General features: G+C 40.7%; 1 protein-coding gene across 4 annotated transcripts in view; it reads left to right on the top strand.

The window, feature by feature from the left end:
- The window catches only part of SPIDR (scaffold protein involved in DNA repair), a 336,133-nt gene that overhangs the window by 11,017 nt on the left and 297,295 nt on the right, over positions 1–27,821 (top strand). For all 4 annotated transcript variants that reach the window (XM_084620824.1, XM_084620825.1, XM_084620827.1 and 1 more), the window contains 2 exons: positions 96–281; positions 8,513–8,679. In XM_084620824.1, coding sequence (XP_084476950.1) covers positions 96–281; positions 8,513–8,679 — 353 coding nt within the window. The remainder of the gene's footprint in view (positions 1–95; positions 282–8,512; positions 8,680–27,821) is intronic.

The following is a 27,821-nucleotide window of genomic DNA, read 5'->3' as shown; positions in this document are numbered from 1 at the left end:
AAAAGAATGCAAGTTTAATTTTAAATTCACTAGTTTAGAAACTCCTATTGATTTCATATTGTTATATACTAACACTGTCTCATACTCTCTGATAGGAGTTTCTACTGTTGAGAACCCAGAGGAGTTTGCGGACATAGTATGGAGCTCTAGTGGTAGCGACTTGTCAGATGATGAGAATAAAATATTGATTTCAAGGTTGTATAACCAAAAGAGTCATCATTCCAAAGCACAGAAATCTTACAGCAAGAATAACTTATTGTCAGAGGACAGGAGTAGTGAAGGTGAGTTCAAATGTTTGCAAGTGCTTTTTGGAAAGAAATCCTGTGTTTGCTGGATTTTAAATATTTTATGGGAAAATCATTTGAAGTTATTGCAAAATGTTACAGCTCTGATCCTGCTCTAATTAAAGTTGGTGGAAAAACTCCCTCTAACTTCTGTGGGAGCCAGAATGGGCCCTAAACAGCTTTAGCAAAAGTGAACTATATACTAAAGTATGAAGGGTGGAATGGTGAGGGATAATAGTTGTCCAATACAAATAAAAATGATTTATAATATATTGAAATAGGATGACCTACTCTTTATAGGATGGTACACTAACTCCTTTGTCCATGCTGTTTGTGGAGTTGTGAACCCCCAGGCCTTCAGTCCCCACACAACCATTACCCTCCTGCAGATACAGCTGGTGGTAAATGGCACTTCCTGTGCCTATCTGGTAAATCAAGCCTAGATTTCCATATAGAGTATTCCTGCAATTCTCTACATCTGATATTTTTATCAATTTTTATTGCTCACCTGGTGTACACCGTTCATATATAGTACACCATGGTTCTTTGAGTTTCTGGTCCAATGAAAGGTTTTCTCCCTGACTTAATAAGTTTTCTGTTGGGTTAATTGTTCTCTGCCCCCAGTGTCTAAAGAGAGACAAAACTGTAATTAAAGAAGAAAAAAAGCTATGCTTTGTGCACAAATTTGTAACTCTTCACCTAAATATTAACAACCAGAGCAGAATTAATCTGAATGAACCCATGTGCCACTCTTGCATATTCTTCTCTGATCTACATTAACTGTCTATGGGTGGAGAACCAAAGGTAAAGAAATAAACATCTAATCATTTCCTTTGGTAATATACTGCTTTAAAATATCAGGTAATTACAGTAAATATATATAGTGAAAAATGAAATGTGTGGTACAAATCTAACCTTGCCAATGGTGGAACAAAATTAATACTTTTAATGAACATGGGGTTTCTCTTCCTTGAATATAAACCACCAGGGTGTAGTGGATTGCGAGGGTGGAGAGTGTTTTTTAATTTGATTTTTAGCATGTGTGTGTGAGAGAGAGAAATAATTTTGAACTGTACATTTTTTCTAATTCGAAAAAGCTTCTGAACCTTTGACTTTTCTCTAAATAATTAATAAACAGCAACCAGATTTCTAAATAGTTGACATTTTATTTCTTGCTTATATCACTTTTTCCTCCTCAAAATAATACTCTGTGCTTGGGGCAACTATCCCCTACAGCAGTGTTTCTCAAACTGGGGGCCCCAACCCAAAAGTGGGTCACAAGACGTGTGTGTGTGTGTGTTGTGGGGGGAGGTCACAATAGCTGCTGCTGGCTGGATGCCCAGCTCTGAAGGCAGCACCCTTGCCAACTGCAGCACAGAAGTAAGGGTGGCATGGTATTGCGGGGAGCTTGTCACTTTTTGGGGATTGTCATCACAGCTTGAAATATTTTAAAAGGGCGTTTCAGCAAAAAAAATCAAAACATGAGAACCCCTTCCCTACTGAATAGTAGTTGCCAACCTGGTGGCTTCTAAGACATACAAAATCACTTTATTTTGTAATATTCTATATGCCCAGGCACTGAACAGTTAGCAAATTCAGTCAAGGATCGATGTGACTAGAACAAACTGATTTCTTCTTCTTCTTTGAGTAGTGTCCCCCATGGGTGCTTTGCTTCAGGTGAGCAAGCACCTCTCGAGCCCTGATTAGAGATTTTCCTTTAGCAATGTCTGTTTGGCCCACACACGTGCTATATACAACCTCGTGCTGCACTCCAAGGGTATGTAGGGTTGCACATGTGAACTGCCCTCAGTTCCTTCTCTACCCCTCAACCTGAGATGGAGCGCTAATGTGTCTGTCTCATGTGTGCCTCAGTGTGTTTTGTGGTTTTTGTTTATTGGTAGTATAGAATTAGTTGTAAGAGGTTTCAGTTTTTCCTCTTTCCCCAGTTTTTCCTCCCCATTTTTCCTGGGGACTTTATTTGGCCTGGCTGGACTTACCAGCTTTCAAATGCTGCCTCTCCTGGCAGGAGACTATCCCAATCAGCAACAGCCACTCTAGTGTATCCATTGCCTGGGAGAGTCCTACATCTCCCAAATGGGTAACTTTTTGTGTGGCTCTTAAAATCTGGAGCTCCAAAGAATCAGGAGACTAAACTGAAGCTGCTGCTGGGATCACTCCCCTCAACTCACTTTCAAGTCAGGTCAGGAGACTCTCTCCCTCCCTCCCTGTACATCTGTCTCCAAACAGATCCAGTGCCTCTTCCAGTGCCTGAGAAGATCTCACAGGACTAAGATAAGGCTCCAAAGAGGAGGAGCTTGGTCTCCCACCAGAAGGAGCCAGCTACCAAGAAGTCCTGATCTCCTGTGAAGTCTACAGTGTCTGAGGCCTTGACCTCTTGACATGGTGCCGTGGAAGCGAACGACCCTCCCTCCAGTACCGGCGGAGCAGGAAGATCATGGAGCACTTTGGGGAAAGATGGTGCTGGCAGAGCCCTGGTACTACTGCCCATCTATTTCAGACTTACCAATGGTGCCCTCCCACTTGACTCTATCGGTACCAACAAAATCGAAGCACACACCACCTGCCCCGGCACCTACATGCTACAAACCAATGGTATCTCCCAAGTCAACTGCTTTGTCAGTACCAACCCACTTGGTGCCACAGGAATTCCGTCAGTGTTAGACAAGCCACTGCTTATGGGTACCAAATGACTCTCGTACCATGACCTCAGTCTCTGGATTACCACTGCTTCCTGGTACCACAGAATTGTCCAACCTTTTCTCCTGGGAGTCACCCCATTGGAGGACATTGGAGAACTCCTTCATCCTCCTCAGTCTGTCTCCTCCTTATCAGTGTAGGGTTCCCTTACACATCATTAGAGGAACCCATACTTTAACAAAGACTCTTGCCCATGTCAGGGGTGTAGAGATCAGTCCTGAGTACTACCCCCTCTCTCGCATGGGCCTCCCCTGTGGCCTTACTGGTATCCTTTGGCAGCGTATCAGCAGCAATTTGCCTGACCTCCAACTCCACTGCATCTGGAAACTGTCTGCTCCACCAAAGCCCCAACACAAGAAGACCTTTTCAGGAACAGGAAGCTAGGGTGGACAAAGAGGCTACCCCTTAAATCTGTATATCATCTTTGTCTCTGGATGAGAGAGTCATGCCTCCACCACCATGAATAGCTGACAGTTTTCATCAATTCCAGGTCCTTGTGAAGAGGATGGTGGACACACTCCAGGTTACCTCCTCAAGAGGTAAACAGTCACATCACAACCTCCAGGACATTTTGCAGCTGGTGACACCCATCCAAGTTGCATTACCCATTAATGAAATGTGCCTGGATCTGTGCATTGAAGCTATAAAGCCCATTGTGTATATAGCCCATCAGATTCAAATCTCAGCTATTTTGTCTTCCTGGAGTTCAGAATGTCACTGCTGATATTCTCAGCAGGTGCTTCTTCTAGGACTATGAATGTGAGTTTGACTCCCAAATCCTTCCTGGGGTATTCTAGAGGTCGGGAATTCCACAGGTGGACCTATACACCACATCCAACAACGGGAAGTGCCCTTTATCCCGCTCAGGAGGCGGCGTAGGTCGCCTCTCTTTGGGAGATGCTTGTCTCCTTCCTTTGACAAAGGGCCTGTTCTATGCATTCCCTCCAACACCACTAATTCTAAGAGTGATAAACAAGATCCGACAGGACAAAGCTAGGTTTATCCTTCTAGTACTGACCTTGCTGAGGCAAACTTTATATCCTTACCTGCTTCACCTGTGTCTCCAACTGGTGCTCAGACTTCTGACAGCCTCTCATCTCTCCCAGGGCCTGGGCCATGTGCTTCACCTGAAACTAGGGGGGGTCCTTATTCAAGCATGGGTCCTAGATGGTTCTTGGGATTAGAATCTACCTGTTCGACAGGAGTACAAGTATTACTAAACAGTAGAAGGAAGTCAACTCGAATTATTTACCTTCAGAAATGGAAGAGATTCAACCACTGATGTTAGTCACTGGCTTCTGCCTGAATCTTTTCTGCTCTCAGCTATCTTGGATTAATTACTGGACTTAAACCTGATTTTTTTTAAAATCAATTAGCTCTATTAAAGTTAACCTCACTGCGATATCAGTTTTTTTTCATTCCCCACTAGTGGAGTTTTCTGTTTTTGCACATCCCATGCCCTTAAGATTTATTAAGGGTCTGGGGAATCTAGCTCCAGGTTAAGGATCTTACTCTGACTTGGGATCTCAACCTGGTATTTAGATAGCTTTATGGGACTTCCATTTGAACCTATGGTGACCTGCTCCTTGCTTCACTTATCTATGAAGATGGCCTTTCTAGTAACTATCATGTCAGCCCACAAGGTTGAAGAAGTTGGATGTCAGACCTCACCCCATTTACAATATTTTTCAAGGACAAGGTCTTCCTACAGTTGCACCCAAAGTTCTTACCTAAGGTGCTGTTGGATTTCTATCTTAATCAGTCTATTCACCTACTGGTATTTTTTCCTAAACCACATAAATCTCAGAGGGAGACTTCCGTTTATATGTTAGATGTACATTTGGCATTGGCCTTTTATCTGGATAGGACCAATCAATTTCGGAAATCACCTAGACTCTGTGTCCATTGCAGAATAATCAAAGGGACCACAGTCTCTTGAAATGGATTGCTGGGTATATTACTGCTTGTGTGATGCAGATGGTGCTTTGCATCCCCAAAGGATTATAGCTCTCTCTATCAGATCACAAGCAACTTTCACAGCGTTACTCAAAAACATTCCAGTTTCTGAGATATGCAGAGCTGCTCCTTGGGCTTCAGTGCATACCTTTTCTAAACAAAGTGCCTTGGTCTATGCTGTTAGATCTGATGCGGCACTTGGTTCTACTGTACTGTCTTCAGTCTTGGCCTTGATACTGCTTGGGAGTCACCAAAGGGACGCTACTCGAAGAAGAAGAAGAAGAAAAGGCTACGCTCGGCTTGTGCAGTAATTGTGGTTCGTTGAGATGTGTGTCTCTACGAGTGCTCCATCACCTGCCCTCCTTCCCCTCTGCTTTGGACTGTTCTTGTTGAACACGCAGATAGAGAAGGAACTGTGCGAAGTTCACCTGTGCAGCGCTATATGTGCTTGGAGCATGGCAGGAGGTTGTAAGAGCACATGCGGGGGATAAACTGACTCTGCTAGTGGAAAAATCCCCAATCAAAGGCTTCAGAGAAGCATGCCCACCTCAGGTGGAGCGCCCATGGTGGGGGGGACACATCTCAAAGAACCACAGTGGCTGAACAAGGTGAGTGACCTCGTCTTTTATTTCCTGCATGGTTTGGGGAGGGCGGGGGAATTATCTTGTGTGCTCAAAACCACTAGAAGAATTGCCCTCTCTCAGTTCACTTACCAGTTCTGTGAACTACCTTTACTCTGACTGGGGTCAGGTACCATTAGTATGCAATTTTGTAGTAATTTTCTTTGGTTCTCAATGTTCCTTTCTAACTACCATGTCTCCAGACATCAGCATGAACAGAGTGTGTTATACCAATAAAATAAAAACCAGCAGGATCTTATTAAAGGGGAAAAGGCAAAATACCACATTTATTGTGGATACAGAAAGAATCATAGTAAGCAGTTAGTTATAGCTATAACATTCCATTCAATCTCATATTTATTCACACATTCCTTCATACAAACACACACACACGCAGGTTCTGCAAGGTTGTTATCATAGTTACCAGCCTTAGAGTTGCTCATGCCAAGCCATTGGCCAGGTGGCCTGGACATGAGGAGGGAGCAGGGCCTTGTCAGATGCTCATCTGATACTCCTGGAAGTTGGTTTGCAGAATCGGACCCCAAAGTTCTCACTTTCTAGAGTCCATTGTTATAGGAATTTCTTCCTATGTCAGTCTATGGGAATTGCTTCATCATGCTGTTGCTGAATCAATCAGCAGATAGCACATTCCTGACTGCTCCGTGCTGCTAGATGTTATCTTGTTCTTTGGTTCTCCCATTCTTGAGGCTGTTGGGTGGATTCCAGTCTGCCCTCCGGGGGTCCTGTGGTTATTTCCACTTGACTCCTTCTTCAGCCAATGGACACTGGATTCTTAGGCTGGCACCTCCCTGATCATTCAGTTATTATACACACCAAGCATCCATCCACATACATCCTCTATCTCTATTTTAATCACAATTGTTAATACAACAAAAGGGCAGGGAGTCTCTGGGTGCTGTTTCTGTTGTTAGAGAGTATTGCTTTGAGTCTCTCTCTGTGTGAATTGCTTTGAGAACAGACTCTGTCTTAGAATGTACTAACACAATTAGCACCTTGCAGGTTTCACACACAGGGAGAGAAACAGTACCAAAAACCAAGAGACCTCTTAATTAGTAATACCCTGGAATTTAAACTATGGGGAATCAAACTCATTTGTGATTTTAATACAGAACTTCTTTAATATGATCCAACAAGTGCTGCTACCTCAGCCTGCTTCCTCACACATACAAGAAAGTATATTCATATCGTTTTCAGCTTTGACCAATTCCACAACTCCTTATTTGTTCTAACCATGCTTCCTTTAGACCTCCCCCCTAGATTTAAAACCTCACATGGACTTACTTCACAAACAACGGTGTGTCTGCTCTCTCTCCATTCAAGCAAGTGTAGTCAGAATGGAGCTAAAAGTGTGCTTATATGTTTTGCAAGCAAGACAAGATCCTTCCCCTCAGGAGTTTACAATCTCAGGCCTGATCTACACCTAAAACATAGGTTGATTAAGCTATGTCACTCATGGGTGTGAAATATTCAAACCCTGAGCGTCGTAGTTAAGCCCAGCTAATCCCCGGTGTAGACCACTCGGGGAACTGAAGAATTCTTCAATTGATCTAGCTACTGCCTCTCAGAGGGGTGGTTTAACTGCAGCGACAGAAAAACTCCTTCCACTGCTGTAGCAAGTGTCTATACTATAGTGGCGTAACTGCAGCTATGGTGCTCTAGCACTTGTAATGTAGACAAGCTATTAGATCCTGATCCTGCAGTTTACTGCACGGGGAAGGGAAGACTGCTGCAACAATACAGAGCCCCTCTGACTTGAAAAGATCTTGAAATGGGATCAACATGAGTAGACCCTTATGTCTGATGCAGTCCCATTAAAGTAAATTAGATTCCATGTATCTTTAAAGATTATCTTTTTTGCAGGATAAGGGCCTAAATATCCAATGTACAACTAAAGGATAGGGACTGAGTTTCTTTGAGACAGAGCTGGGTTCCATAAGTGGAGAGAAGAGGCCTATTTTCAGGGGAAATTGGAAGAAAGAAGGGGTGAGTTGGAGGCGTGATTGGGCCTGGTGTTAACCTGTCTCTTCTGTCTACGCTACCTGAACTGGGAAGCATGTTCCCAGCTGCAGACAGATAGGTGTTAGCCCAGTAGCTCAGAGCTTAAAAATAGCATTGTAGCTGGGGATAGCATGGGTGATGGCTTTGGCTAGCCCCCTGAGTACAAACTGACCTGAATCCCCTGGGCACATGCCCAGGTGGCTAGCCTGAGTTGCCACTTGTGCTACCGCACACTATACTTCCATTTTTAGTGTGCTAACTCAAGGAGAGCTAGCGTGTCTTTCTACCTGTGCTAGAAGCGCACTGCCTGCTGCAGTGTAGATGTACCCATCATCTTGTTGCTTCAGTCTGTACCTTTTTTTCTTTTGGAATAACCTTCATGTAGCTTTGGTTTATCAACTCTATTTTTGTTTCAGATCTCTGAAGAAGACTTAATTTTTCTCTCTTATCTTTTACTTCTCTTACCCTCTGTTGTTTGATTTACTCAGCCAAACGTGAGCTAGGGCTTTTGGAAAATGTAACTAGATAAATCCTAATAATTAAAAACCCCTACCTTTTTCAGGGACAATAAGAGTTGTTAACCAATCAGATTGCATATGGAAATAGTCAGTTTGTCATCTTGAGATTTGCCTCCACAAAAGTTAGCATTTACCTGCTATTTAATTTTATAACTGTACTATTTAGCTCTGCAAAGTATATTAGAATTGAGCTTTTTAAGGAAGATGCTATCAAAGTTGTTTTGTGTGTTATGGAAAGAGTAAGAAAAATATCGGTTGAATGTATATAAAATAACATCACTTACATTTTTGAATGAGAGATAATTTAACAGCATGTTTACTGTCATTGTTGAATTCATAGTTATAAATAACACACAGACTTATTAAGAAAAATGTCTTTAATTTTAAAAAATATAAGGTGAACCACAATTCATTGACTGGGAGAAGGACAGTGATCCTGGGGATGGTGGTGATGAATGCAATGGATCAGGAAAAGATGACAGTGCATTGGACATATCAGACTCTGATTCCTGTGCAAGCTGTAATTCTCTGCCTGTTGAAGAGAAGGAAGGTGAACTTCCTAAGGTGAGAAAATGTTTCTGCTTAAAAAAACCAAAACATAACCGTACAGCATATTAAGGTTTGGAAGAACTGATTTGGGTGGGACATGAGGTTTTTTGTTTTTGTTTACCTCTTCTCCCTAAAAGAGAGCTTCACAAACAAGAATATTTCAAATTCTCATTCTTCCCCAAACCTACAGATAGGTAAGCAGTATGGTCAGTGAATAGATCAGTTGACAGAGCGTCTTGTAGTTATTAAATCATCACATGAGATCTGATTTAGAAAATAAAATCATTAATTTATAAGAAAGTTGTACAATGTCTTGTGCAGTTTCAGTGGCATGGGTTTTTGCCTTAAAGTAAGAGTGCTGTTCCAAAACAGACTGTTTCAGTATCAGACCTTGAGGCAGCTTTCCTCTGCTAGGATAACCTGTAAGGTACACACCGTTATATAATAATAATGGTGTGTGTGTGTGTATGTGTGTGTGTATATATATATATATATATATTATAATAATCAACATAGTCATAAGTGAGTTGGAAAAAGGGGTAAACAGTGAGGTGGCAAAATGTGCAGTTGATACAAAATTATTAAAAATGGTGATGTCCAAAGCAGACTGCGAAGAACTACAGAGGAATCTCACAAAATTGGGCAACTGGGCAACAAAATGGCCGATGAAATTCAATGTTGATAAATGCAAAATTTTTAATGCACAGTTGAAAATATAATCCCAACTATACATACAAAATAATGGGGTCTATATTAGCTGTTACCAGTCAAAAGAGAGATCTTAGAGACATTGTGGATAGTTCTCTGAAAACATCTGCTCAGTGTGCAGTCAAAAAAGCTAACAATGCTAGGAACCGTTAGGAAAGGGATAGTTAATGAGACAGTAAATATCATAATGCAACTATTTAAAACCATGGTATGCCCACACCTTGAATACTATGTGCAGTTCTGGTTGCCTCGTCTCAAAAAAGATACAGAAAAGGGCAACAAACATGGCTAGGGGTATGGAACAGTTCTATATGAGGGAGAGATTAAAAAGACTGGGACTATTCATCTTAGAAAAAAGATGACTAAAGGGGTGTATGATGTAGGTCTCTTTAAAATCATTAACGGTGCGGAGAACATGAATAAGCAAGTATTATTTACCCCTTCACATAGCACAAGAACCAGAGATCACCCAATAAAATTAACAGGCAAAAGGTTTAAAACAAAAAAACCCAAACCCAAGTACTACTTCATACAATGCACAATCAACTTGTGACCCTCTTTGCCAGGGAATGTTTTGACAGCCAAAAGAATAACTGGGTTAAAAAAAGAATTAAGTTCTTGGAGAATAGGTCCATCAATGGCTATTAGCCAAGATGGTCAGGGGTTTAACCCTATGGTTTGGGTGTCCCTAAACCTCTGACTGGCAGATGCTGGGACTGGGTGACAGGGAATGGATCACTCTAGAATTTCCTTGTTCTGTCTATTCCCTCTGAATCATCAGGCATTGGCCAGTGTCAGAAGACAGGATACTGGGCTTGATGGACTGTGAGTCTGATCCAATATGGCTGTTCTTATGTTTTTTACAAAATGGTTACCTGTTTCCTCTCACAGAAGATCCATTATCCTTAGGCACCAGTTTTACAAACATTGTTTCTAAATTTGCATGCATAAATTTTAGGTGCCTGCATTTTTTGGATGTCCCAAATCTTGGATTGGTTTGTGCCAACTTGATTTTTGTGCTTCAGCTGGGAAATTGGGTGACAATTGCTGTGCACAAATGCTATTTGTGTGCAGAAAAACTTGATGTTCAAAATTGCACTCATAAAAATAAGCATACATATTTTAGGGGCTGGATTGAAGTAATTTCTAATATTTAGCCCTTGTATTTAAAAGTTCATAGTACTGTACAAGTATGTTCCCAGAATTTCCAGTAGAGGGTGCCAAAAACTAACTATTCAGTTTTACTTTTCAGTAACAGATTATTTGGGAATTCTAGAGAAAAATGGATTTAGAATTGTATACTCTTATGTAATTGCAAAAAGAAAAGGAGTACTTGTGGCACCTTAGAGACTAACAAATTTATTTGAGCATAAGCTTTTGTGAGCTTAATGCACTGTTGTGGCAATTAGAGATTGTGCAGGTTAAATTGTCCAAGAGGGGTTTGTGTGTGTGGGGTGGTTTTTTTTTTTGTTTTTTTTTTTTTTGGTATGATGAATACAGATGTCAACATCAAATCTGACATCTGAGCAGACATAAGGTATGGCATGTTATTCTAGACAAAAGGAAAAACAAACAGTATATCTGTAGTAATAATGATAAGTGGAGTGTGAAAACAATGGGCCAAACTAAATTGCAACTACTTGCATCACTACGTCAGTTAAATCAATGGAGTCGCAACTACTTTCACCAAGACTGAATCTTGCCAAGATTATGAAAAAAGTATCTGTCTGAGAATAAGAGTTATGTTTCCCGTCTACTAATCAGGAGTGGGGTAGAATCGCTGACAAGTAGCAATACTTGAATAATTCATCAGACATGATGCTTCTGCTTCTGGCTAGTAGATTAAAGACAAGGGTGGAGAGGCTCCATTTCCAATATCTTGGAGAAAAACCTAACCCTCCTGACACCCCCTGCTATGAAGGGAAAGGTACAGGGTTTTCTACAGGGCTCTGTTCCTGAAACCTGCTTGTGGTGCCATCTCTATTTCTCTCTTTTTATTTGGCTCTGACTAGTAAGATGTCTTATAAACTTGATGCTTCATCCCTTCTAGATGCTATAAATAGGAAGGAGCATTTCCCCCTGCAAGGGTCCCAGAGCTCGGGCTGCAGCCTGAGTCCAAACATCTACACCGCAGTTGAACAACCACTTAGCCCAATCCCTATGAGCCTGAGTCAGCTGGCACGGGGCAGTTATGGGTTTGTAATTGCTGTGTGGACATACCCCATAGCTCTACCCTTTCTTCACCTTCCAGTTTAAATTTTTGATCCCCTTTCAAGTTCTCCAGTGCTTACATTTGTGCCCAAGAAGCAGTGAGACATTAAATGTGATTCCTGATTATTTTGCTGCTACCCAGAGGGCTGAGTAGCAGCAGTGAAACTGACAAGTTTGGTTTTCATTTTTGCTGCTGTTTTACAAAGCCATGAACATTAGTGGAAACATTAGAGCTGTCTGTCTGTAGATTCAGGAAGACTGTACTGCTTTGGTTTGTTTCAAAAGGAAGAGGAAAGGCTATCTTCACAATCATAAGTGCTAGAAGCTTCTTTTAATAGAAATTTAAATTCTATACAACTTGATGGTTTGGGCCTCCATGTTATCTAGGAATAACTTCCCTCTCAGTGCCGACAAGTAAATTTTTCATGCTCTGACAACTAGTAATCTTGTTACTGTTGTGGTAGAGCCCCTGAAATCAAGTGAAAACTGATAGTCATGGCAGACAAGATTACATAAATCTGTAAATAAGAATAGTTGAGGAGTTAGATAATTAGGTGTATCAGCTCTTCTCAGTTGTCAAATCATTTCCCTAATCAGACCAGCAGAGGGAGAAAGGCTCCCCTCCCCCCCCCCCCCCCCCCCCCCCCCGCAGATCTTCCCCCGTCCATACTATGTCAGGAGTCAGTGGGTGATGTGTAGGTAAGTACATCCTCTCCCCTACACCCTCTTCAGAGTACCATCAGGAATCCAGGGTAATATTAATACAGAATGAACTCAAATGAACTCTCTGCACATGGAAATCCACATTAAGGAAGTTTAAAGGAACTTGGGAGTCCTAATAGCAGAGGTGGAATGGAGTGCCCCATGCCCACCTCATACAATCCCAGGAAAACACACTTAGGGTTTGTCTATACGTGACAGTTGTGCCACTTTCATTATCCCAGTATAGTTAAAGTGGTACAACCCCCTCCACCCCAGCGTGGCTGTAGTTATACCAGTATAGTTTATTCCATACAGGAAAGGGGAATCAGCTATAACAATATACAGCACCTTCTATACTGGTACAACCCCTGCATCCATGCTAGGGGTTGTACCGATATAACTACTTCAGAAAAAAATCACACCTCTAAGCAAAATAGTTTATACTGTTACAAAAATTGTGTGTAGACCAGGACTTGGAGGATTCCTTTTCAGTTTTCCTTCTGACAGAGCTCCCTTTTGTGGAAATTTCCATGGGAGTGGTCAGTCTGGGCCATACTTTAACTCTGGGGGCTTGCTCATGCAGGAAGGTAAATCCCCAGTGTAAATTAGTGGCTTCTTACAGCTTTGGTATACTTTGCCATGTTATGCAATATTTGGGACTTGCACCCTTGTAGGAATAATTCAGGCAAACTATCTGAGGAAAAACACAACAGAACTGAGAATACAAAAGAGGTGTTTGCTATAGGAAAGCATTGTCTACAAGATTAATCCTTGCTTGTTAATTTAGTTGGTTAACACTGTAAAATGGGCAACCATTTGAGATACAATATTTGTGTAGTATTTACTAAATCTCTGAAACCTAATGGAGTGTCTGCATAATTAGAAGACTTTTTTGTGTGAAATTTATTTTCTACTACTCAGAAATGCTACACTCCATTAGGTTCTGGAGGGTTAGCAATTCTGTCAAAATATTTTTCTGCAATATTTATCCATTTTTACAGTGTGCTAGACCTCTAATGTCATGGGCCATTTTTAAAGACGAATAAGTTTGTGACTGATGCCTTCCTTGATGCACCAATAGGTTTAGTCTGAAAATTACTTCTCTCCCGTGTTTTATTACAAATCATTTTTTTAAAAACAAAAAGGAGGGTGAGGGCTTAAACAGAAATGTACAAGCTGGATGTATTACACCAGGGTGTATGTACACAGCTTTTACTTATGTGTAGGCCCTGCACTTAAAAAACAGAGGATAGGATTTTCACAGCTGCTTAACATTGGCCTAACTCTGCTCAGTCTCATTAACTTCAATGGGAGCAGAGTTAGGTCAATACACACAGTTTTGAAAATCCCACCCAGAGTTGGGTGGAGTGTGTGTTTTCTTTCCTTTTGGGGAGTGGGGGAGAGACAGGAATGGAAAGGACGTGTTGCTTTTTGCTCAGATACAAAAAACCCTTTTATCTATAACTGACTTAATTTTTTGCATAAGAAATGAAGGACAGACAATACTGATGAGGTCTGGCTCAAGAATGGTCTTCCTCAAGAACTTCCAAAGGGTCGAGGCGGCACTAGCAACCTTTTCCTTGGAGATTCTGGTGTGCAATGATGGTGACCTCCTTTCCAGTATAATTATATAATGTTTTAAGGAGGACTCTATTCCACTCAACGCAGGTCACTGCATTACAAATAGTGGTTTGAATGACCCAACCAGAATGTGGCCTTCACTAAAAGCCTCCTCTCAGAGATAAAAGGCCTCTAATGTAATCAAAAAAGACTAATCTCTTAAATATTTTAAATTTTAAATATTTTCATTCCAGGGGATTAAACAGAATCTAATGTTGTTTAAATCAGATTTCATGCCTCCTACCATGCTGCCTCCTACACTAGGAACTGCCTCTCTCCATCCATGCCAAATGGCCTCCTTTTTTTCCTTCAGATCCCTTCTAAAACACTTTTCTGTGAAGTCTTCAGCATTAATCCTCCTAAAGTAGGTTAACTCTGTTTTATTAAAATATATGTCTGCCTCACTTGGAGCCTGGATACTCCTCTAATGTCCTGTATGCTTAGACTATGTATTGTCTGTGTCTGGTGTGCTGCCAGATTTGCTCACTTTTTGTGACTAGTCCCATTTAGGCCAGAGAAATTTAATTACATGAATGAAGTGAGGAAAATTTGTCCCCTAAATTATGAATTTCTTGGAGCAGTGATCATATCTTCCTCTGTATGTGCTATGTAGAATAAGTAAGGCTTAATAATTATTTAAGGCAGACCCTTTTTTGCAAAACACACTTAATAAGCCTGCCTGCAGTTTATCTTTTAAATTATAAAATCTAATCTGGATGCAAAAGAACCCAGCAAAAAAGCTAACTTTATAATTTGATAGAACATTTTTTCTCAAAGGAATAAATACTACCTGAAAAGGGGTTCCAAAGAGGATGGATCTAGACTGTTCTCAGTGGTAGCAGATGACAGAACGAGGAGTAATGGTCTCAAGTTGCAGTGGGGGAGGTTTAGGCTGGATATTAGGAAAAACTTTTTCACTAGGAGGGTGGTGAAACACTGGAATGCGTTACCTAGGGAGGTGGTGGAATCTCCTTCCTTAGAAGATTTTAAGGTCAGGCTTGATAAAGCCCTGGCTGAGATGATTTAGTTGGGGATTGGTCCTGCTTTGAGCAGGGGGTTGGACTAGATGACCTCCTGTGGTCCCTTCTGACCCTGATGTTCTATGATTCTAAAACATTAACAGTTCCTAAATGGGAATTTTGTTCTAGGAGGATATTCCTTAAACTAGACCATCGCCAGGTTTTTAATGTTTCAGACTTCACTGAAATGGATTATAACTAGTATTCTAAAAGCCCTGCTGCTTTTTGGCATTGCATTGGAAATGGGAGCTTTAAATGATTTATGTAGACTAGAAAATACTCTTCTGTGCAATTGTCTTTCCTCAGTGAAGAATGTTGTGACGTTCTTCCAAATACACACCTGTGGTAGTATCTGAGGCTTTCTGACCTACTAGAATTGGGGCCATGGATGAGTCAGTAATTGATATATTAGTTTATTGCTGCCTCAGTAACTTAGCTCAAAAATGACAAAATAGGAAAGTGTAGCAAGTGATTAGCTTCTCTCTCCCTTTCTGCACCCTGGTCTTATGTGAAGTAGATTTTACATCTTCGATGGCATCCCAGAAATATCCCTCAAAGGTGAGCAGTATCTTGAGCAGCCAGTCATACAAGTATTTTTTCATCATTGTCTTTCACCACTATACTTTTTCTGCATGTAAAATTAAAGTTGAATCTAGCACCTATCTTGTACAATACAGTTAAAAATAGGTTATTTTAGGGAATTGACTCATAACATCAAATGGAATCTGTGTCAAGTCAGATTGATAATTTAAACATTGATAAAAGATTATATGTTTATGTGTTGCTGCAAGCATTTATTTTGGCACCCATGTCTCTTGTATCTGGGCACCTTAAAAAGCATATATTAAGACATAGTAATAATCATAATGAGAGAGAGACCAAACACCACATTCCCCTGCTGCCTGCAGCGTTACAAGTCAGGATACCAGGATTTAATTGGCTGGGAAGGCCTGGACAAAGAGGAGCATCTTGCAGCTGTTTCTGAAAGAGTATTTCTGCAAGGAGCAAATTTCAGAGTTATGAACCCACTATCAAGAAAGATCTGCCTCCAGAACAACAAATACAAACACCTCAACCAGCTTATTAGAAACTCTTATACTTCTAAAGAAATACTTTTCTATGGACAAACTGGTCTTTGACTGCAGCACGCACTAAAGTAGGCCTGTTTTCAAAACCAGTTGGTCAGAACACATCAGGTCAATAATGGTTTAGGAAGCAACTGTCACTTTGCACTCACATCAGTCAGGTAAAATGATTAACTATACAGTAACCACTTGATATAACAGAAATAATATCCTTATAATGGAACACGGTAATGGAATCAGCCGTTCTGTAGCCAGAGGAGACTTATCTTGTGACACCTGGCTTCCATTGACTTGATCAATTTAATGAAGTGTAATAGTCTATTTTTCATTTTTCAGTATAGAATATAGTCCACTCCTGGATGAGTTGTGGTAGTCTGCGGGTTATAACTGCTTTCCTTTAGGGCTCCACATTCATATTAATTGGGCCGGAGTTTGAAGGTAGCTGAAGATATAAGTTGAATCATTAGGTCTATATTGGTCTAAGGGTTGATGGTTTAAAACATTTAGTTTGGGAAGTTCAAATCTCAGCATGGCTGACTTGGTCCATTTTCCTCCTGAGGTAGACAACTGGATGGTGATTATTCAAATAATACCTTGAAATCTCAAATCAGCCCTTTGTGCTGTGCATAGACATTAAATAGCCATGTTACATAGACTCTAGTTCTATAAGTTGAGTTGCTGAGAGGTGGCCACATTTCAGTTTGTTAAATATTCTGGGATGTTTTTCTATATAAATCTAAAATAGCATCCGGTGTATTATGCTATTCACATAGACTCTGTTGAATAGCAGAAGTTACTGAATGAAGTAGAGCCTAGGCCTTGATGGCGCATGCTGTTCATACTAGACCTGTCTATTTTCACTGATTCAACTGGGCAAACACTTTGGCTGTTTGGGTCTACTAATCCACCAGTTCTGCTCTGTTTAACTTAAGGATTCAGTTAAGCTACATCTTCTTTCTTGCATAGCTCTGGAGAGCCACAACTTAAATGCAGCTGACAGCATAGCTATCTCTGCTTATGTGTACCAAATACCTCCCTCTCACCCCACGTTTTAAAATAACATTAAAATTAGGGTGACCATATTTCCCGAACGAAACATGCTGCTGTACCAGGCCCTCCTCTCTCTACCAACAGCAATACCAATTTATAAGTGTAGATCAGGTGTTAGTTTTTAACTCTTGCTGTGGAGAGAAGTGGTGGAAAAGGAGGCTCATTAGCATGAATAGGGTCAGTCTGGATGGTCTGGCATATGTGCATGATGGGTGTTTGCTATGGACTTAGTAGTATTAGAACTAAGGCTTGACCAAACGTTTTGGTTTAATGATTTTAATTCCATTCTCGACCATAGAAAGAGGTTTGTGCACATCAAATTGTAACAAATGCCTGTGTCTTGGGTAGGTTTGCATTTGATCACCAAACTGTCGATAGTGCTCTAATTTACACAGATTTTATTAAAAAGGAGTACTTGTGGCACCTTAGAGACTAACAAATTTATTTGAGCATAAGCTTTCGTGAGGTGCCACAGGTACTCTAAGGTTCCACATGTACTCCTTTTCTTTTTGTGGATACAGACTAACATGGCTGCTACTCTGAAACAGATTTTATTGTTTCTGACTTCCTTGCTAATTTTTAATTTAAAAACCAAACTTATTTTACAGATATTTATAAAGACGGTTTATCCTCAAGATGTTAGGTGGATATTTCTCCATCAAATTTACACCTTCACGATTGTCTGTCTCAGCAAAAAGGTGACGGATTGAATAGGTTTGGGAGTGTGAAATACCCTCTCACCACTAGAATGCTTGCTGCAGCACAGGGGAGAGGGCAGCGTAACTTGAGGAATCTCGTACTGCTGCTGCTCATGCTGTACCTGTTCTCATATCAAATGGTATTGATTGAAGGTTTTTGCCATGTCAAAGACCAAAAATACATACAAACAGCCCCTAAAATATTCAGCAGTAAACAAAATACATCTAAAATGGCTAATCTGTAGACAAAGTTAAAAAAAAACACCCCCCCCAAAGCAGTAAGTATACAAAAAACCTTGCTCTTAAATCTCCAGATTTATTGTTTTAAACATTTAGGGCCTGCTTCAGTTTGTATTTAGGGGTTTCTTGCCTTTGACTTCAGTGGGAGCAGAATTGTGCCCTTTGTGAAAAGTGTTAAGCATGTAGAGTTTATGTCCATCTTACTGTATAAAACAAGACAGTTCAGTAGATTCTGATAAGAACAATAAACAGAATATGATGAGATGGATAAAACTTTAAGTTTTTCTGGCTGCAAGAGGAGTTTGGAAGGTTCATAGTCCAGAAACCTTGTCACTTGGGGCTCAGGTGTCTGTTTTCTCTTTCAGACAGATAAGGTTAGTTTCCTCAGTTGTGTATCTGTATACAGTATCTTTTCACCCATTGTATTCCATGTGTCAGAGGCTAGCTAAGTATTTTCATGCTGCTGCTGGCCTCTGCTTGGAGGGTGTACAGTCAGGTGGTGTGGGAATAGGGTGTAGGAGGTGCTACTGCTGTCACTGGCTGCCATTGCAGTGCAAGAACATAGAATCATGGGGTTAGAAGGGACTGCAATGGTCATCTAGTCCAGCCCCCTGCCAAGATGAAGGATTTGTTGTGTCTAAACCATCCAAGACAGATGGCCATCCACCATCTTTTTGTAAACCTCTAATAAAGAAACTTCCACGACTTCCCTAGGCAGTTTGTTATATTGTCCTACTATTCTTACAGTTAAGAAGTTTTTCTTGAGATATAATCTAGATCTACTATGCTGTAGTTTGAACCCACTGCCCCTTGTCCAGCCTTCTGTGGCAAGAGAGAACAACTTTTCTCCATCTTTTTTATGGCAGCCTTTCAAGTATTTGCAGACTGCTATCATGTTCCCCCTTAATCTCCTCGTTTCCAAACTAAACATATCCAGTTCCTTCAGCCTTTGCTCATATGGCTTGCTTTCCTTCCCTTTGATCATCTTTGTTGCTCATCTCTGGATCCTTTCCAGTTTCTCTACAGCCTTTCTGTACAACAGTAGTAAAAAATTGGACACAGTACCCCAGTTGAGACCTAACCAGTGCCAAGTAGAGCAGTACTATCCCCTCCTTGCATGCTATGCTATGCTTCTGTTAATGCAACCCAAAATTGCATTTGCTTTGTTTAGCAACAGCCGCGCATTATTGACTCCTGTCGAGGTTGTGATCTACCACAAGTCCCAGATTTTTTTCACCAGTGCTGCTGCCAAGCCAGTTATCCCCTGTTCTGTATTTGTGCATTTGTTTTTTTCCCATAAGTGTAGCACCATATATTTGTCTTTGTTGAATTTCATTTTGTTGTCTGTAGCCCAATTCTCCAATTTATCAAGATCCCTTTGAATTTTAGCTCTATCCTGAAAAGTGTTTGCAATCCCTTTCCCACCTTTGTCTAATCAACTGCTAATAGCAATAACCCCTAATGGCTGGAGATGGGACACTAGATGGGGAGGGCTCTGACTTACTACAGAGAATTCTTTCCCAGGTGTCTGGCTAGTGGGTTTTGCCAACATGCTCATGATTCAACTGATCATCATATTTGGGGTCAGGAAGGAATTTTCCTTCAGGTCAGATTGGCAGAGACCCTGGGTTTTTTTTCATCTTCCTCTGCAGCATAGCCACATTGCTTGCTGATTTAAAGTAGAATAAATGGTAACTTGAAGTCTTTAAATCAAGATTTGAGGACTTCAGTAACTCAGCCAGAGGTTATGGATCTATTGCAGAAGGGGGTGCAGAAGGTCCTGTGGCCTGTGGTGTGCAAAGAGGTTGGACTAGATGATCGTGATAGTCCCTTCTGGTCTTAAAGTCTAGGAGCACCTCTTATTAGTCCCACTGGTTAGAAGCAGCAGATCTCATTGCTTGGCCACTGCAAGATTTGTTCATGCTTAGGTCATGGTTCTAAAGTTTTCTGAGAAGCCATAAGATTCAATAATTTTCATTTTTAAAAAAAGAATCTTAGACTCTACAGAAATAGATGGCATTTGTCAGACTCTCCTAGAAATGCTGTCTTCTCACTCTGGGTGAGATGATGAGGGACTTCATCAGACTGGGAGATTATATATATATATAAAAATATACTGATCATTAAAAGAAACGCAAGACAGTTATCTGACTGTAACTTGAAGACTTTTATATTTGTAACATTCTGGAAGAAAGCTCAGTGTTTTTCAACTGCATTTTTCAGTGTGTTTTTAAAAAAATATTCATTGTTACTGTTAGATATATGCTAAAAGTGCCATACTTGAGTGAGTGGGAAAGTGATTGTATATGTTTTGTGAAATATAATTTGTAAAGCAGTTTAGGATCCTTTGTAATGAGAGGAGCTGTATAGTATAACCTATGTACTTGTCAGAAGTGCTTATTTGAATATTTAGGAGGATGTGTTGAGTAAAGTAGTTGCAGCTGTGTTTTTTGGGGTGTGTATGCCTAAATAGGGAATACCTAGTGATGCGGTATAAAGTCCTGAATCTGAAATGGGTCTCTTTCTGCTGAGTAGTAAATAGGTACATTACTTCTAAGTCATGGGGATCTAGGACTGTCATCTCAAATAAGTGCTAATAAATCCTTTTTTTCATAGAATCTTAGAAGTGTAAGACTGGAAGGGACCTTAGTAGGTCATTTAGAGGAGTGGTTCTCAAAGCTGGTCCGCTGCTTGTTCAGGGAAAGCGCCTGGCGGGCCGGGCTGGTTTGTTTACCTGCCGCGTCTGCAGGTTTGGCTGATTGTGGTTCCCACTGGCCGCAGTTCACCGTTCCAGGCCAATGGGGACTGCAGGAAGCGGCACGGGCCGAGGAACGTGCTGACCGCCCTTCCCGCAGCCCCCATTGGCCTGGAGCAGCGAACTGCGGCCTGTGGGAGCCGCGATCAGCCAAATCTGCGGACGTGGCAGGTAAGCAAACTGGCCCAGCCCGCCAGGGGCTTTCCCTGAACAAGCAGCAGACCGGCTTTGAGAACCACTGATCTAGAGCAGTCCCCTACACTGAAGTAGGACTAAGTATTCAATGTCCACTCCTCCGTATCCTCTTCTACAGGCTGAACAACCTCCCCCGTTTCTTTTTTTCAATCTTTCCTCATTGGTCGTCTTTTCTAGACTTTTAATCATTTTTGTTACTCTCCTCTAGACTTTCTCCAATTTGTTCATATCTTTCCCAAAGTGTGGTGCCCAGAACTGGATGCACTACTTCAGTTGAGGCCATATCAATGCTGACTAGAATGGAAGAATTACTTCTCATGTCTTGCTTACAACACTCCTGCTAATACATTCCAGAATATTTGCTTATTTTGCAACAGTATTAAATTGTTGACTCATATTTAGCTTGTGATCTGTCATCAACCCCAGATCCTTTTATGCAGTACTTCTTCCTAGGCAGTAATTTTCCATTTTGTATTTGTCCAATTGATTATTCCTTCCTGTCCTTATTGAATTTCATCCTGTTTATTTCAGACCATTTGTCAAGATCATTTGAATTTTAATCCTGTCCTCTAAAGTGCTTGCAACCCCTCCCAGCATGGTTTCATCCACACATGTTAAGTTTACTCTCTGTCATTATCCAAATCATTTATGAAGCTATCGAATAGAATCAAACTCAGGACAGATCCCTGTGGGATCCCAGATGATATGCTCTTTCAGCTTAATTGTGAGCCATGAGAAAACTTTTCCAAACCAGTGGTGCACCCACCTTATCATAGGTCCATCTAGACTAGTGGTTCTCAAACTTATTTGATCGGGTCCCCTTTCTTTGTGTCTGTCCCCAGTGAGGGATTGGGGCAGGGAGTGGGGGAAGAAGGAGAGCCTGAGCTGTCTCCTAGTGAGGGACTGGAGCAGAGGGTGGGCAAGGAGAGCCCAAGCTTGGGCTACCTCTTGGTGAGCTATTACGGGGAGGGGAGGAGAGCCCAAGCCTGGATGGTAGGGCTCCGTCCTCTTTTACCACTGCCTACTGGATGTGCACGGCCCTTCTGCATGAACCCCAGCCATCCGGGGCTGACAGCTAGAGCTCTTTATTTAAAAAATAACAAACAACAAAACAGTACACGACTCGGGCCTCCCTTGGGAGGTCCGCCCCAGTTTGAGAACTAATGATCTGGACTATATTTCTCTAGTCTGTTTGAGAGGGTCATGTGAGATGGTATCAAAAGCCTCACTAAAGTCAAGATATATATGACATCTGCTTCCCTGCTATCCACAAGGCTTGTTATTCTGTCAAAGAAGGATATTAGGTTGCTCTGATATGATTAGTTCTTGACAAATCCTTATTGCCTGTTACTTATCCATTTATTTTCTTATAGGTGTTTACAGGTTGATTGTTTCATTATGTGCTCCATTATCTTTCCAGGTACTGAAGTTAAGTTGACTGTTCTGTAATTCCCTTATTGTCCTTATTCCCCCTTTTTTTTTTATAGATAGGTACTATATTTGCCCTTTACTTATCCTGTCCTCCATGAGTTCTCAAAGATAATTGCTAATGGCTCAGAGAGGTCTTCAGCCAGTTTCTTAAATAGTTAAGAATGTATTTCATCAGGCCCTGCCAACTTGAAGACCTTTAAATTGTCTAAGGCTATGTGTACACTAGAGAGCTTACAGTGGCACAGCTGTAACAATGCAGCTGCGCTGCAGTAAGATCTCTCGTGTAGCTGCTCTGTGCCAAGGGGAAAGAGCTCTCCTGTTTACATAATTAAGCCACCCCCAATGAGTGGAGTTATCTATGTCAGCGGGAAAAGCTCTGCCACCGACATAGTGCTATGCATACTACCATTTATGCTGGCATAATTTAGGTCACTCAGGGGAGTGTTTTTTTCACACCCCTGAACGACATAAGTTTTGTCGACATAAGTGGTAGCGTAGACATGGCCGAAGTAATTCTTAACTTGTTCATTTCCTATTTTAGCCTCAAATCCTACCCAATTTATACTTCTGCCATTGCTGCATTTTCTGTTATTTCTGTTGTTGTCATTCCATCCTCATTGTGTAATGCGCCTTGGTCTACCTCTTGCTTCTCATAAGCTATAAAAAAAAATTTCTTGTTACCCTTTATGTCCCTAGCTAGTTTAATCTTTTTTTTTTTTTGCCTTGGCCATTCTAATTTTGTCCCTACATGCTCGTTGTTGTTTTTTTATATTCATCCTTCATAATTTGACCTAGTTTTCACTATTTGTATGACTCATTTTTGAGTTTCAGGTTATTGAGGATCTCCTGGTTAAGTCAGGGTGGTCTTTTCTCATACTTCATATTTTTCCTATGTATTGGAATAGTTTGCTCTTGTGCCCTTAATACTGTCTCTCCAAAAAAACCTGCCAATTTTCCTGAACATTTTTTTTCCCTTACACTTGCTTCCAATGGGATCTTGCCTACCAATTCTCTGAGTATGCTGACTCATAGAAGTGTAGGACTAGAGACTTCGAGAGGTCATCTAGTCCAGTCTCCTGCACTCAAGGCAGGACTACATAATAACTAGACCATTCCTTACAGGTGTTTGTCTAACCTGTTCTTAAAAAACCTCCAATGACGGGGGTTCCACAACTTCCCTAAGCAATTTGTTCCAGTGCTTAACTACCCTTATGTCCAACCTAAACCTCTCTTGCTGCAATTTAAGCCCATTGCTTCTTGTCCTATCCTCAGAGATTAACAAGAACAACTTTTTACCCTCCTCCTTGTAACAACTTTTTATGTACCTGAAAACTGAGCGGGGGACATAAGTCCTCTCTTCTCCAGACTAAACAAACCCAGTTTTTTCAATTTTTGTTCATAGGTAATTTTCTCTAGACCTTTAATCATTTTTGTTGCTGTCCTCTGGACTTTCTCCAATTTGTTCACATATTTCCTGAAATGTGGTGCCCAGAACTGGACACAGTACTCCAGCTGAGGCCTTATCAGCACAGAATAGAGCGGAGGAATTACTTCTCGTGTCGTGCTTACAACACTCCTGCTAATACATCCCAGAATGATGTTCTCTGTTTTTGCAACAGTGTTACAATGACACACATTTAGCTTGTGATCCACTACAACCTCCAGATCCCTTTCTGCAGTATTCCTTTCTAGGCTTTCATTTTCCATTTTGTGTTTGTGTAATTGATTATTTCTTCCTAAGTGGAATACTTTGCATTTGTCCGTATTGAATTTCATCCTATTTACTTCAGACCATTTCTCCAGTTTGGCCAGATCATTTTCAATTTTAATCCTGTCCTCCAAAGCAATTGCAATGCCTCCCCTTGGTATCATCCACAAACTTTATAAACGTACTCTCTATGCCATTATCTAAATCATTTATGAAGGTATTGAAAAGAACTGGACCCAGGACCAATCCCTGCGGGACCCCACCTCCAGCCTGACTGTAAACCACTGATAACTACTCTCTGGGAATGGGTTTCCAACCATTGTGCCCCACCTTATAGTAGCTCCATCTAGGTTGTATTTCCCTAGTTTGTTTGAGAGGGTCATGCAAGACAGTATAAAAAGTCTTATTAAAGTCAAGATATACCACATCTACCACTGCCCCCCATCCACAAGGCTTGTTAACCTGTCAAAGAAATCTATAGGTTGGTTTGACACGATTTGTTCTTGACAAATCTATACTGACTGCTACTTATCACCTTATCTTCTTGATGTTTTCAAATTGATTGCTTGATTATTAGTTCCACTATCTTTCTGGCGACTGAAGTTAAGCTGATTGGTCTGTAATTCCCTGGGTTGTCCTTATTTCCCTTTTTTTTTATAGAATGGCACTATATTTGCCCTTTTTCCAGTCCTCTTGAATCCCTCCCATCTTCTATGAGTTTTCAAAGATAATCGCTAATGGCTCAGATATCTCCTTAGTCAGCTCCTTAAGCATTCTAAGATGAAGTCTGCCTTCTTGAAGTCCACTGTCTTTATTCTGCTGTTTTCCCTCCTACCATTATTTAAAATAAGTATAAATAAACTAAAAGCATTGTAGTTATAAATCTTTTGGACAATAAACACTAATTCAGATGTCCTGAGTGGAAGAGGAGGGTAGTGAGATTGGGGGTGAGGAGGAAAATATATCCAACCCTGAATTTCAGAAAGCTGTGAGGAAGAGCTATGTTTATGCCAGGTTTGTGCTGTATGATGCATAATCTTCATGTTTTCAGAAATAGTTTCTTAGGTCTGAGTACAAGTGTGATTGGATTTAAAATCAAACAACTTAACTGGAAAATAAAGTTTTGGATGCAGTGCTTTCTGTGTATTCTTTTTGAACATATTTCAGTTTCCTGCTCTAAGTATTCAAAAGTTGGCACTTCCTACTGTATATTGAGGCCATTGCAAAAAATAAAATAAAATAAATAAAAAATGCTTGTGTTCTGGAAGGGACTGTGAACCAATGCAGCACGATCAGCTAAAAGCAATGCTAATCTTTATATCAAATGACTAAAGACCATACTGCACCCTGCCTTATGAAGGCCTATAAGTAGCTGAAGGAATGGAAAACTGAAGTTCCCTTTGCAAAGATTCCCCACTCTGGGAGTGGGAAAGGAGAAGACTGTTTGTTTGTTTGTTCCCCTGTAGAAGAAACAGAGCCTATTCCAAAGTCCTGTGGATTTCTGGGTTTTGTAAGAGCATAGGGCAATGCATAGATGAAAGAGGCCAGAAGGGTGAAAATATTATATCAAACCCTGATTTCCATAGCTGTGTAAGGAAGAGTTATGTCGGAGTTGTTGCCATATGGTTTGGGTAGGGTGACCAGATAACCAGTGTGAAAAATCGGAATGGGGGTTGGGGGTAATAGGTGCCTATAACAGACAAAGTCCTGAATATCGGGACTGTCCCTATAAAATCAGGACATCTGATCACCCAAACTGCTTGGGTGGAATTGAAATGCCAGAGTTTTGTGTATCTGCTGCAGCCTGCAAACCCTCCTTTCAGAAGGTGTTACTAACACAAATGGAGCTAAGCAGGAAAGTTAGCATAGTTCATGTTCTTGGCCTCCAAGTTGCCAGAAGAAACAATGCATGTCCAACCTAATTTAACCTCTGGTGGTCCCAGGCCTGCCTCTTCCACATGTGCAGATTCTCAGAGCAAGGATCAGCCCTTACTGGGGCAGAAAAGCTACAATGCTGTGAAGGTGGCTAACCTATATGTTCTCTTAAGACAGGCAAAAAAAACTATGCGAGGAAGATCCTTTCTGCATACTGGCTTGTGGGACACAATCTGGCCTTTAGTGAGGCTTCCCCCCTATTAAATAAATGAATAAAAAATTGAAATGCAATATGTAGCTTTAACTTTTCTGAAGTTCTTTGTTTCACAGATGTGATATAATCTTGTTTATGCAAAACAGGACCGACCACCTGAAGTCTATTAATGACATTGAAAAGTCTCATGATTATCTTAAACCTTGATTATTTGGGTGGCCAGTGTTGTGTTGGACAAAGTACAGTACAAATATTTATAAAGAACATTTTGGCATTAACTACATACAGAATTTTTCATAGAGGGAAATAGGGTACAGTATTTATAAGCCTCAGTATTTAGAGGGATGACCTCCGTATAGCGGCTTGTAGGTATGGCTCAAAGAATTTGCATCAACTTAAATGTTTGTATTGCGTTTTTCTGGAGGAACTGCAAAGAGCATATACCAGTAACTATAGAGTTTAGTTTCTGGCATGAATCACAAACAACTTATAAAATAATATGGATCATAATTTTAAAAATTCCTTCTATAGGAATAAAAATGGGAATATTCCTGCGTGAGTCACATGCTTATTTAGTGCTGTCTCATCTGTCATTCAGCTGGCGTTCGTCACTGAATTTGCTTATAAGCATTGTGGGAAGTGCAACTTCCTTTATTCTATTTAGCATGTGTTGTGCGTGCTCCAAAGATGCTGACTAGCCAATGCTTGAGTGACTACTGCCTTCATCATTGCTCTGAGGCAAATTTCATTATTGTCATCCTCTTCTTCTTTATCTTAGATCAGAAAAGTATGACCGCTGCTGATTATGCTTGCCAGTTCACTACTTCTTGTGAGGGTGGGACTTCACAGATGATTTACTGCTACTTTATGTTGCTTTGTAACTATGCTCATTTTAAACCAGAGACAAGAAAATGGATTTAATTTTTAATATGGGTTTGTGTAACCAATTAATCATCTACAGTAGCCTGTGCTACAATCACCAGTTATAAAAAGGAGAGAGATTGACAATATTGCTCATGGATTGGCCTGAGCTGTGGACTAGAGAGATGATCCAATAGGTAAATGTTCTGGAAAAGAGCACTGGATACTAACGCTCTACCCAAAAGTAAAGCATCTTCCACAGTTTTCTAAAAAAAGGTCATTTCCCCTGTTTGTCTCCTCCTGCTGTGAGGTCTTTTTAGATTGTAAACTCTTTGGGGTGGAGACTGTCTCTTTTTTTTGTTTGTTTGTTTGTTAGAGTGTAATACAATGGGCCCCTGACATGGATGAGGCCTCTAGGTGATACCGCAATAAAATGTTTAAATATTTAAGTCGTCACTGAAAAATGTGGCCACTGATGAAAATCAGAAATGCATGATGCTTCAGTTGTGTTCAAAAAGAAAAGGAGTACTTGTGGCACCTTAGAGACTAACAAATTTATTTGAGCATAAGCTTTCGTGAGCTACAGCTCACTTCATCGGATGCATCCGATGAAGTGAGCTGTAGCTTTTCTTTTTGCGAATACGACTAACACGGCTGCTACTCTGAAACCAATTGTGCTCGGTTTGTTTCCTTTTTAATGCTTGAAATAATAGTGAGAGATGTATGATAATGGCTGAGTTAGAAGTAGCTGAAGCAGTAATACTGTCTTTGTGATTGTACCTATG

This window comes from Lepidochelys olivacea (genome assembly GCF_965140295.1).
Source record: "Lepidochelys olivacea isolate rLepOli2 genome assembly, chromosome: 2".
Classification (NCBI taxonomy): domain Eukaryota; kingdom Metazoa; phylum Chordata; order Testudines; family Cheloniidae; genus Lepidochelys; species Lepidochelys olivacea.
This window is presented reverse-complemented; position numbering and strand designations above follow the sequence as displayed.